The sequence below is a fragment of the Pleurodeles waltl genome, chromosome 10, assembly GCF_031143425.1.
Source record: "Pleurodeles waltl isolate 20211129_DDA chromosome 10, aPleWal1.hap1.20221129, whole genome shotgun sequence".
Taxonomy (NCBI): domain Eukaryota; kingdom Metazoa; phylum Chordata; class Amphibia; order Caudata; family Salamandridae; genus Pleurodeles; species Pleurodeles waltl.
The window spans coordinates 180,611,315-180,624,683 of NC_090449.1; the positions used below are offsets into that span (position 1 = coordinate 180,611,315).

At 42.6% G+C, this 13,369-nt stretch overlaps 1 protein-coding gene across 1 annotated transcript in view; it reads right to left on the reverse strand.

Moving 5' to 3' along the window:
• PMS2 (PMS1 homolog 2, mismatch repair system component) overlaps positions 1-13,369 on the reverse strand; it is a 121,518-nt gene that overhangs the window by 33,916 nt on the left and 74,233 nt on the right. Inside the window, exon 7 of the mRNA XM_069210154.1 lies at positions 4,836-4,933. Coding sequence (XP_069066255.1) covers positions 4,836-4,933 — 98 coding nt within the window. The remainder of the gene's footprint in view (positions 1-4,835; positions 4,934-13,369) is intronic.

The following is a 13,369-nucleotide window of genomic DNA, read 5'->3' on the forward strand; positions in this document are numbered from 1 at the left end:
TTGGCTTTGACATGATGTATTCAGTTTAGCTGCCTATTGGCTTTGACATGCTATTAGATATTACATTCTGTATCCAGCTTAGCTGCCTATTGGCTTTGACATGATATTATATATTACATTTTGTATTCAGCTCAGCTGCCTATTGGCTTTGACATATTAGACATTACATTTTGTATTCAGCTTAGCTGCCTATTGGCTTTGACATGACATTAGACATTACAGGTGATATTTAGGTTAGCTGCCTATTGCCTTTAACGTGGAGTTAGACATTGCAGTTGAGAATCCAAGCTGTATTTTTCCAAGCTGTGTTTTTCCACAAGATGAACCAAGCTGTTTTCTTCGCACACCAGACTAGACATGATAAGAGAGAGTACATTTGGTGTTTTCCTTTCTGCTCAGGCCTGGGAAGAGGAGCAGTCTAGGAGATCTGGCCAGTCTCCAAAGGCTTGCGTAGTTTTCCCGAGTCTGAGAGGAGGGGGCACGCTTTTGTAACGGATGACTCGGGCTTCAGAGAATTAGATTGAAATCTGCTGGACTTCGGGCTGGAACTTGGTGCCAGTTGCCAGTCTCCTGTGTGGGTAGATAATCTCTTTCTCGCAGTTGACCGGAGTCATCAACTTGAAGACCCCAGAAAGATGAAGCTTTAAATAGTTTCTCACACGGTGAAGTATTTGTTTTGCTTTGCATTCAATATCTTATCAATATCTTATAAATATAACCTGCTGTGTACATTGCAACTGAGAAGTACTATGATATATTTTGTTTTCATTGAACGTGTGCTTGAAATCTATTAATTCGTCTCTCACGAACTTGTGGGTGGGGTAGAATTAACAACAATAAAGGTCTTCTTTGAACTCAGAAGTGTATTCTTGATATGTTCTGTAAGCTCTGATACGAGATAAGAAGGAAAGCAGAACATTTTGGTACCAGGAGTGGGGTAGGGTCGAATTATAGATTTCTACGTGCACAATTTAAAAGTGTAATTGTTTTTTGTTGTTTGGAGAATTACAGAAGCACGGCAGACCATGTTTGAAAATGCATGTGTAGTTAAACTGCCTGATGGTGCTGTGAGAAATACGTTTTATTTCTGTGATGAAGCATATTTAGAAAATGTGCCTTTTGGAAGCAATGATGTTCCTTTTGTTTTTGACAGAAGGGTTTGGGAACTTTTATCTGCTTACAGAAAAATGCAGGAGAAATGTAGGCAGTTGGAACATGAAAATGAGAATTTACGTGAGCAAATTAGCTAGAATACATTAATGCAAGATAATGCTGAAAGTTATAAAAATGCTGTTTTAGAAGAATCTGTCTTTTCCCATTCCAGTAATGAGGGGGTTAAGACAGCTTCGAGCTACTCTGAGCCTTCGTGTGAGCCAGGTTTTTTGGCAGTCAAAGTGCATTCCTTAACTGATAACACAGAGAGCGATGCTCAGAATGTGATTTTCGAGTTACCGTTGCAAAATGAAGTAAAACGAAAGATTTTAGAGTTTTTTACTTTTTCATTAAGCAAGAGACACTGAGTTTCATTAGCTTGTTTGACTTTTGGAAACAGAATAGCCCTCATCTGAGTGAAATCCTAACACTTTGGTATATGGTCACTGGGAAAAATTATATACAGCTGCGCGCTTGTGATTTGGCAAATGAAATAATTCAGACTTTAGGTTTCTGCGCAGTGCAAGAGGGAAACACTGATGTACATGTAAATCAGGAACAGGGAAAGAAAAGAGTGCCCCTAGCTAGGATCATACACTGGATCTGGTACATGCAAGACAGGGCTAGAGTACCACAGGTAAAAGAGTCACCAGTGAAATTGTGTGCACCATTTGAATTTGTGTCCACTGAGGATAAAAAGCATGTTTGTTTGAATAATGATTTATTGACTGAAATGTTATTTTCTGGCACAGGAAAAGGAACAGCGTTGTACAATGTGTGTCAGATTTTAAAGCAAGAGCTGCTTGAGATGTGTCATTTTTACAGATTCTTGGTGCATTGCCAATGGTTTAGCCGTTTGGTTTTCCACATGGCTTGCACCTACCTGGTTCAATTCCCTTGCAGATGTTAAAGAGAAAAATTCAGAGAGAGAAGTGTACACCCAGAATTCTGACTTAGTGGGGATGGCTAAGTGGGTGCACCAGAAATGTGAACAGCTGGGAGAAAAAGCTACTTACAGGTGGGCAGAGATGAGAGAGATGCACATTCCCCTAGATTTAAAAAAAACTGTGCAGCACGCACAAGAGCAATCTGTCCCACAAGCAGTCACAGAGAGAGGAAAGTTACCAGGACAGATATGGCAAATTGATCAGGTTTTAGGGGGAGTGATTGCTGCAGATTACCAAGGAGAAATCAAAATTATGCTGGTAACTAGAAAATAATCTGATTCATTCATACAAATTGGAGACAGAATGGCCCAAATTGTCAAAAGTGCAGTGAATGGAGGTTTGGTAAAGAAGGAGTCTGCCCCAGCCCTTCTGACAGTGCAAGAAAAGGGAAGCCTGTGCGCAGCAGATAAAAACCTCAGTGCTGAGATGTGGGTTGAAGCCCCAAGTGACCCTCCAGAACCTGCAGAAATCATAACAAAGGGCCCCAAAAACGTCCTGCTGATTATAAAACAGGGAAAGAAAGAGAAAGGGTACATTTCAAATGACAAATGTTATTTGCAAGAAAAGTCATACTTTTTTCTTTTGCAGATCCTACCACGTTTCGCCACTGTCCCTGAGTGTGCTGAGTGGTCCCCCTTCGGGTGTGTGCGTGTGGGGTCGGGGAAGGGACCGAACCCCCAACCTGAACCTGACTGGGTACAGTACAAGCACCATGGATCCATTTTGCGCAAATGGCGCCTTCAGTTCAAGTTCAACTTGTTTGATTGCATTCTTCCACTGGAACTAAGCAACCTTAACAGTTAACTGTCTGTTTTTTCGTGTGGAACTCTGACTTTCACTTACCTTCCTGCAAACCTTTTAGGTGGACCATGCACCTTTACATGAGTAGTACTCATGCTACATCAAATTGCTATTTTAGAGACACTATCATCTCATTTAGAGTATAAAAGTTTCAGTCTTTTCTGTGCAGATGTATCTGATGTGAAAGCTTATGAGATCTATATGTTAATCCACTTCCATCGCTTTACAGTGATTGCTTTGATCATTCAAATCTGATTTGCTGATAATGTTTTTTTTTGTGCTGATGTTTTTTTTTTTTTGTTTGAAACAAGAGATATGTGAAACAAAAATTAATTGGTCATAGGGTGGAATGTGATGCTATTAATATTGTGTTTGACCAATGACTTTGTGTTTCACCACTGCGCATATTAGTTGCTCAATGTTCACCAGTAGCACATTATATGTTTTGTTCAGCCTAGCCGCCTATTGGCTTTGACATTGCATTAGCCATTACATTCTGTATTCTGCCTATTGGCTTTGACATGATGTATTCAGTTTAGCTGCCTATTGGCTTTGACATGCTATTAGATATTACATTCTGTATCCAGCTTAGCTGCCTATTGGCTTTGACATGATATTATATATTACATTTTGTATTCAGCTCAGCTGCCTAGTGGCTTTGACATGATATTAGACATTACATTTTGTATTCAGCTTAGCTGCCTATTGGCTTTGACATGACATTAGACATTACAGGTGATATTTAGGTTAGCTGCCTATTGCCTTTAACGTGGAGTTAGACATTGCAGTTGAGAATCCAAGCTGTATTTTTCCAAGCTGTGTTTTTCCACAAGATGAACCAAGCTGTTTTCTTCGCACACCAGACTAGACATGATAAGAGAGAGTACATTTGCTGTTTTCCTTTCTGCTCAGGCCTGGGAAGAGGAGCAGTCTAGGAGATCTGGCCAGTCTCCAAAGGCTTGCGTAGTTTTCCCGAGTCTGAGAGGAGGGGGCACGCTTTTGTAACGGATGACTCGGGCTTCAGAGAATTAGATTGAAATCTGCTTGACTTCGGGCTGGAACTTGGTGCCAGTTGCCAGTCTCCCGTGTGGGTAGATAATCTCAGTCATCAACTTGCAGACCCCAGAAAGATGAAGCTTTAAATAGTTTCTCACACAGTGAAGTATTTGTTTTGCTTTGCATTCAATATCTTATCAATATCTTATAAATATAACCTGCTGTGTACATTGCAACTGAGAAGTACTGTGATATATTTTGTTTTCATTGAACGTGTGCTTGAAATCTATTAATTCGTCTCTCACGAACTTGTGGGTGGGGAAGAATTAACAACAATAAAGGTCTTCTTTGAACTCAGAAGTGCATTCTTGATATGTTCTGTAAGCTCTGATACGAGATAAGAAGAAAAGCAGAACACCACTCAGTCTTCTAAATTGAAGATAGGGCGATCAGCATATCCAAACCGCTCCGAGCTGGCGGAAATGTTTACTCCAGTTTACTCCTTTCTCTTTATGCTTCACTATTTTTCAAACATAACATTTGAGTTAGCTAAAGCGGAGACCCACATCTACAAACAGTGAAGTTGTTGTGAATTTAATATTTTCTGTTCTATTGTTGCTTGTGTGCTGATTTTGTATTACTTTCATTTTTGCCTCTGTTTTTCCCATATGGACATTGTAATAGATATTACCAATAATGTCCCTTGCATGTGGTGAGTTGTTTCAGTTTAATTACGTTACCACTGTGTGGGTGCACAACGTTATGAACTTTATTAAGATGCTGCAATACACCGCAATTAAAACAGGGAGCTTTGTTACTTTTTTAGATTCAAATGCGCTCTAAAGCAATATCTGAGATAGTTTGTTTAAAAAGAATTATGCTGTTGACATTCAATAGGCACTGGTACACAAACAATGGTGCATTCCTGAAACTACTTACGTGTAGAGGTTGTGTGGGAGAGCAGCGTGATTCAGACCATACTCTTCACAAACCCCTTCGCTGGGAGGCAGCTGGACAAAGGGAATCAAGCTCTGCAACTGAAATAATTAGTTTCTATGTTACAGTTCCTGTCAAAATATAGTAAAACAAAGAGATCAAAATGGCAGAATGTAATTTAATGTGGGGGCGGGGCTTTGAAAGGAGAAACATTAGGCACTAAACAAGTGGCTAAAATTTGGAACTTATTTCAAAGATTTTTGGTTTAACGGTATGTAATACGTTTGTATAATAAACTGCAATGTTTAAAGCCAATGTGAGGTCATGACACTAGAGGCAACCTATTAATGAGTTGAGGCAGAAAAAGAAAGGAGAAGAGGAATGGCAGGTCCAGGGTGTTATCAGGAGTACCTTTGAGAAAACGTAATAATTTAAAGCTCCTAGGACAGAATAAAAGAGGAGCTATCAGAAGCTCTGCTCCCACAATCTGACTGCCGGCTGGGCAGTTTGCGAGCATAGCATGGGCTAAGGATGTGGTCTTCCTAGACCATAAGCAGTCCAAGAGATAACTCTAAGGCCCCATGCACTATTTCACCTTCACCATCACAAGCTGTCAGCATGACTGAAACTCCAAAACAGAATCCATTTCACTCTTCTGCACTATTTTCATCACTAATTGATTGACTTTGTCTTAAAGTTCATGTGTGATTGTTCTGTCAGGCCCAGATGGGGTGGCTCAAAGTAAGCAATGTCGTCTGGTCAAAATGGCATTGCTCTCGTGTGAAAGTCTCTGCCAAGAAATGCTGGCAGGAGTATACACACACAAGACTACCTCTCGAACAAGTGGAGTTTGACATGGCTGATCATACAACTGGATCTCTAACCCATAACCTCTTGAAATCGAGCAAGCACTTGGTGCTCCATCTAGTTTCAATCTTTCTTGCAGTGTTATACCCAATAGCCTCTGAGTTAGTTAATAAACATTGATAAATTGGAAAAAATAAAGCAACCACATTCATTGCTCAGTTCTGTGTTCACAGAAAAAGTCTATTCTTCAACCAAACTTCACAATAGAAAAAGTGAACAGTTTATGAAGGCAACTGAGCCGTTACGTGGGCTATCTCCTGATAAGCCTCTTTGTATTGGACTACAAACCAGCACAGACATTATAAACAAAAGCACATGGCAAAAAAACTAAGGGGAAAGGATTACCACCTCCATCAGGAGCTCTAATATATGGAGTCCTTTATCTTCTTTTATCTTCAAATATAATACCTGCTAACCTTCTATTTTTATCAGTCTCAGAACAAGCTTTTCTTTTATGCCTGCATTGATATTATGAAGTGTTATAGGTCAAGAAAAATGTGACTAAGGCTGAAAGGTCCCAGAATCCACTACTACTTTTGATCACAAAGACTAACTTCAGCCTAGGGAAAATCATGAGTTTACTGGACATGTTTATTATTTGTGAGGAAATGGGGTGTATTATATGGTGTGACCCCCACAGGACCCTTAGGTTTCATTTGTCAAACCATCTGCTCAACCCTGGCTAGCTGTGACTCTGAGCAGCAAGGCTTACATAAAGGAACAAGTTTAAAGCATTTAAATAGCACCAAAACAGATGAAGAAGAAATCTTGCACCAATTTTTAAAAATAGACTGTATTTTTATATATTTTTAGGCATCACAACGAAAAAGATCCACCAGAGGATTCTGGAGATATAGAATTTAAAAGATATAGTAAATCAGATTATATCACTAAACTGCAAACAAACATTGGCCAATTCAACAAATTTGACTCTTAGAAACTTTTTTCACTAAAAAGTTTGAGCTAGTTGGAATGTGATTACTCTAGGAGGGGCACATCAAGGGGATCAGCAACATCCTCAGAAACTGTTACCTCGGCAGGGGAAACAGTCTATAGTCAGTATCAGGCACATTTATCTTTTGCAGGGTTTTCCTATGGAAGTGGTCCTGATGCAAGGGATGAAGGATGCTGATGATGCTCAAAGGATGCTGTGGATGGGATATGGTGAACGGAGGCCTTGCTGCAACTATTCTTCGCTCCATTAAAGGGGTGAGGCTGTCTTGGTCATACGGTCGACGTCCCTTAAAGTCCTCTCTGTACTGGTAGAAGTGTAGGTGCCACTGGACTACCAGTTGCCTAGTACTGCAGTCACAGGCCAATCTTTCCTGGGTTGATAACTCATCGCTTAGGGGTCACAGCTGGGCTCCAGTGACACTCCTGGGCTCGGCAAACTTGGGTAAAGCTTTGTGCATCAGGTTATGGTCCCTGATGCTGCACACTGGCTGTTGGTGGGGGGGTTTAAGATTTTGGGCTACCAGCTTGCCCCAACAGGCTTCTCAGCTGTTGTGTCCCTGTACGTGAACAGGAGGTCAGCTCACTGACCCTTGGAGTCTCTTGGCTTTGGCTGGGCTCTTGATAAGATTTCTCAAGCACGATACAGAAGGCACAATGCCTCTCCTTTGCTAGTCACCAGGTTCTGCAGGTGCAGTCCACGCTGGTGCAGCCTCTCTTTGCCAGTTTCACTTTGCCGCAGGACAGCCCTTCTTCAATCCTTCTTCCAGTCCACTCGAGATCCGAATTCCGGTTGCCAGGTGTGCCATATATATATGCTCAGAAAACGCCCTCAGGAAAGTTGCGGTTGATAGCCAATAGGCTAGAGTGTTTACTTCCACCTGATGAACTGTGAAGTTTTGCATCTGAGCATCCCAGGATACGCCATTCTGCCCACTTTCAATATGGCATGCCCCATCATTCAGCATGTGGAGCTCCCAGCCCATCTCAGAGGATCGTTTACACACACCTGAAAAAAAGATCTGGCAACTGCTTTCCCCTCACCTGTCCCAAGAGCCAGTCTGCCTGCCTTAACACTGGGCAGCCACTCCCCCAAGTGCTACTCATATGATCTTCAAAGGCAGCTTCTACATTGAAGCTCGCTTTTTGAGCCAACACCTGTCTGGCTTCCTGCAGGACACCTCCTTTCAGAGCAGGCCCCTATTGTATCTATTTCCTAGGAGTTGTTATCACATCTCCTCAAGAGGGCAGAAAACTGTCTTGGCAACAGGATCCTATATACAACAAGTACGGGCAAATGAGCTAGGGAACAAAGTGGTAACTTGATTAAGTTGCACACTGCAACTTTTTTCACTAATTTCGACTGGAGACTCAAGTTGGGCATAATGTAATGAGTTGTTGCTACCTTGGATGACCCTCTTTGGCTGCACACTTCCAGCGTTAGCAAAGTAGAAAGGTCAGAATGTGGGGAATGTTGGATGTCTTGTTTTACTTGTATCACAGAGAGTGTGCAAGCCCTGTAGTGACCCACTAACTTATGTGCCTTAGGGACCATTTACTAGGGAAGCCAACTTAGCTAACTGAGTATGAGCCAATTCGTTTAAAGGTAAGGGCACAGGCTTTGAGGCCTGGTTAGCAGGCCTGGGTGCACTCTCAGAGTGGAAAAACCAACAGCTTTCGTCTAAAAACTAGGGGTGGGGGGTGACCAAACAAAAAAGGAATTTCCTTCCTACTCATTTAAGTGTTTACTATGCATGCAGAAAAATACATGGAGGTAACCTGCTAAATTAATTTTAAAGCATTCAACACAAAAACCAATAATTGATCATACAGACGAGGCCTTCAAAACACACAGAAATTCTCAACATGAAGACTTGTGTGCTGCTTATGAAAAATCTTTGATTCAATAGACAGCTTTTTGCAATTGTGATATGGAAATCAGAATTCGGGAGAAAACAGGGATCAACAATAACCAGCATGCCCCATGTCTAGGTTAAAACCAGTGAGGACCTGGAAAACCTTTCAAGCAAAAGTAATAAGATTTAAAAGGCCATCAAATGGCTCCACTTTACACCTTTTACTGCTGGAATATGCATTGCATCGTCTTGTGGTACACTACATACAAATGCCAAGTCCCCTTAAAGCAGATCACTTTGACACTGGCTTAGAACTGGGTGCAATATTCACCCTCTATTCTAGAAGATAGTTTGGCAATACTGCTATCAGTTGACTGTACAGCAGGCACTTTGTTAAATGTAGCACAATTTGGAAGCCATGCAGCATGGCATGCAGTTGTGACATTAGATTAAAGGCCCTCTTCACGGCAATCTAAAGGTGGGATGTCCAGGATACTTCCAGGCAGTGGGGATCTATGCCATATTGTTAGGATTTCTCCTCAAGATAAACTTACATACAGTGACTCTACATAGAACTCATTTCCACAGCCAATGGTTTTCTAGCATGCTTATCGCTTTCTTGACCTATGCTAGAGCACCCCTGATTTAAATTAACCAAGCTGATCCCGGTTTCAAATTTCATCTAGTATGGATCATAAATTTAAACGTCCTGTTGTTCATTTTCTGCCCCCTGTTGAGTCTCCATGGAGAAACTGGTTGTCAGGCTTAGAGTCACATTAAATAGCTTTTAGATTTTGATCATTTTTCTGCACCTATCACAGATGTGGAGATCTGAGACTCTGATCATGAACTGACATAAGAGAATTGATGGGGCTGCAGATGTTGATGTAATAGTGATGTCAGGTGAAGGAACCAGAGAGCTGAAATGGTCAACTGTATACTAATTTTCAGATAAATGTAGAGTTATGTTAACAGTACTTTTACAGCTCCAAGTTTACCATCACAGCTACCTTTTGGCACTTGACAAAATATTATAAACACAAACTGACAGTTATTTAGTTATGAAAGAGGTAAGAGTACAACTTTTGCCTAAATGTCCGATGACTGTCAGCAAATTTAGTGTAATTAGCAACATAGAGCAAAAGAGCAAAAGGGCAAAAGACCCAGGGGCGGAACCTGACTAAATCATCAGTGGACTAGCTACTACATAAAGACAGCATGTATTTAGTTTCCTGCCATAAACAAACATTTACATAACTTAAGAGAATACTTTCCATTTAAAAAAAAGCCTGCTATCGAGTGTGAGTGTATCTCGAGTAAAAAAAGTTTTCCAAGTCAAAACTGGAAATGCTTGAAAAAATAGCAGTTTTCTGTCAGACATTCTGCACAGCCCACCTCTCTGGATACATAGAATAAATAGTTCACTACTGATAACGTCATGGTCAACAATACGGGGGTGTCCTTGACTCATGTTCCTATGAGGTTGCAAATAAACATAATTATGTGTTATAGAGTGGAGCTCTTAGTGATTCACCTCCACAAACTCATAACGAAACCCAAATTTAAGATTGTGGAGGTTTCGATTACATGTGTGGATGGCCTTGAATTTTGAAGATATCTTGGCAACAATATTACAACTGACTCCGGATCAAAAATGTATATTGACAGAATATGCCAAAATCATTGAGGTTGTGTTTGGGTGTTTACCCAAGCCTTTTGCAAATCAAAAAAGCGACCATTAAGATTATTAAAAAAAAAACTGGAACATATTGAAAAGAGTGCAGGTAGGCACAAAGAAAGATGCAAATGCTAATAGAATCATGCAGTGTAGAAGGACTATTAGAGGCCCTTGCAGACTAAGAATTCAACAAGTAGGAGTAAACAGCTTTCTCATCTGACTAACTGGGATAGTTTGCACACAGCAATTAAGAGAAAGATAAACGTGGGGTTATAGGGAGCGGTTTCATTCCTAATCTGCTGCATTCTTTCATGATTTTTACTTTAAATGCATTGATATTGGTAGGAGTCAGGAAGGGTATCTACTTTAGTCCAGGAAACGCTATATCTTTACAAAATCCGGCTTGGGAAATGTGGGTGAGGAGTTTCAATTATGCTCATTTGTGTAGGTGAGCCACTGGAGCTCCATCAGGTGTGATGGGAGTGCGCCTTTCAGAATGGTTTTTAGCCTTCTTGTGAGTTTTTTGTCAATCCCAGTTTAGAGAGTGCTCCCATAGTACAGCTGGTTTGTGACAAGGGCATGTGTATGAGTTTTACAGGTGCTGATGTTGAGCCATTTGAAAATCTTCCTCAGGAACTTTAGAGTATGGAGGCAGGAGGTGATGGTAACTTGGGTGGCCATGTTGAGTTTGCTGTGGATGACAAAACTGAGGTTAGTGGCATGGATGGTGGGGATGGATGTCGGCCCTGACTCTGTTGGCCACCAGGTGGACTGAAGTGCTCTTCTCAAAGATCACGATTTAGGTCTTGTTGGAATTCAGCCTCATACAGTTGGTCTTTATCCTTTGGGCAATTTTAATCATGGAGGCAGTGAAGGTGATCCGGTACTGAGTCTTGTCCGTGACGAGGAGAAGAGGTTGCATAACTCCTTTTCTGTTTTATGTGGAAAAGGATATTCTCTTGGCAAAGTCAGAAACAGTACTGAACATGCAGTTGGAAGACTTTAAAGGATGTTTCTAATCTAGATAATTGACTAACATCTCTAATTGCAAGATCCTGACATTGAGAATCCAGACGACATTAGAGCTTTTGTTAGCCAGACCATAACTAGGATTCAGTGACAGTAAGTGACCTACCTTTATTATTCTAACATCTTCTTTGCAAACCCTTCTGTCTACTTCCATACCCTGCCAAAGTTCTTGAGAAGGCCATCAACCAACAGCTCACCAAATATCTGGAACAAAACAACCTAACAAGGAGTTGTCCCAACCGAACAGTGAAACAACGTACATCCCACCTTCACAGGACCTCAGTGACAGACTCTGCACCTACTTCCACCACAAAATCAAGACCATCTACGACAGTTTCAGCAAGGACAACCTATGTGCAGAACCCCCTCTACCAAAACCCGACACCGACAAACCAACAATCACCACCTGGACACCCCTCAGCACCGAAAATATGCTGAGAACGATGAGGTCCATACACTCCAGGGCCCCAATGGACCCATGCCCCCACCACATTTTCAACAGAGCTGCAGATACACTCCAGGGCCCCAACAGACCCATGCCCCCACCACATTTTCAACAGAGCTGCAGACACCATTGCCCCCAAGCTCCGCCTCACCATCAACCGCTCATTAGCTGTCGCCACCTTCCCCGACAACTGGATACGCGCTGAGATCAATCCCCTCCTCAAGAAACCCTCGGCAGACCCCACCGACCTAAAAAACTTCAGGCCCATCTCCCTACTCCCATTTCCTGCAAAAGTCATCGAAAAGGCAGTCAAGAGCCAACTCTCCAGATTAGAAGACCACAACATCTTCAACATCGCCCTTTCCGGATTCAGGAAAAACCATAGCACCGAAACAGCCCTCCTGGCCACAACAGACGACATCCGCTCCCTGCTGGACAAAGGAGAGAAGGTGGGACTCATCCTACTAAACCTCTTGGCGGCCTTCGACACAGTCTCCCATCACATCCTGATAAGAAGAGTCCACGAAGTCAGCATCAGAGACAAGGCCTTCGACTAGATCCAATCCTTCCTCTCCGACAGAACTCAACGAGTAAGACTTGCCGCCTTCCTCACAGACCCCACACCCACCACCTGCAGAGTGCCCCAGGGATCCTCCCTCAGCCCCACATTGTTTAACGTCTACATGGCCCTGCTAGCCACCCACGTCAGAAGCTACAGAATCAACACCTCCTACGCCAACAACACCCAACTCATCCTCTCCAACGAACCCAACAAAGCCAAACACAACTTCCATAAAGTCATGGAAGCAGTCGCCAACTGGATGAGAAACAGCTGTCTTCAACTCAATGCAAACAAGACAGAAATACACCTCATGGGCCCTCAACCCAATGCATGAAATGACTTCTGGTGGCCACCCACCCTCGGAATCCTGCCCACCCCCACCAGCCAAGCCAGCAACCTCGGAATCATCCTGGACTTCAACCTCAGCATGAACCATCAAATCAACGCAGTCACCTCCATCTGCTTCCGCACCCTCCGCCTCCTATGCAAGTCCTCCAAGTGGATCCCCTGCAAACATAGAAAGACCATCACACACGTCCTCATCACCAGCAGACTGGACTATGGCAGTGCACTCTACGCCGGAATCAACAAGAAACTCACCCGCAAACTACAAAACATCCAGAACACCGCCGCCAGACTGATCCTCGACCTACTTCAAAACTGCCACATCTCAACACCTGCGTACACTGCGTTGGCTTCCCATAGAGAAAACAATAACCATCAAAATCCTCGCCACGCACAAAAAGCCCTCCATAACACCGGACCAGCCCACCTAAACCAGCGATTCAACCTCCACATACCCCACAGGACCCTTCGCTCAGCCCAGCTCTTTCTCGCAGAAGTACCCCGCATCAGAAAAACCAGAACATGAGGATGCTACTTTTCCTACCTTGCAGCACCATGTGGAACGCCCTTCCTCTCCACATCAGACAAACCACCTCCCTCCTCAGCTTCACAAAGGAACTGAAGACATGACTTTTTTTTAAGAACCACCTCACCGGTAAATGCTACACTTGCCCCCCGCGCCTTGAGACCCTAATGGGTGAGTAGCTGCGCTTTACAAGCACTGTTTGATTGATTGATCTAATTGACATCTCCCAATCAGTCTTCTGAGCCACCACAGCACGGAGACCACACTGATCGCAGCCA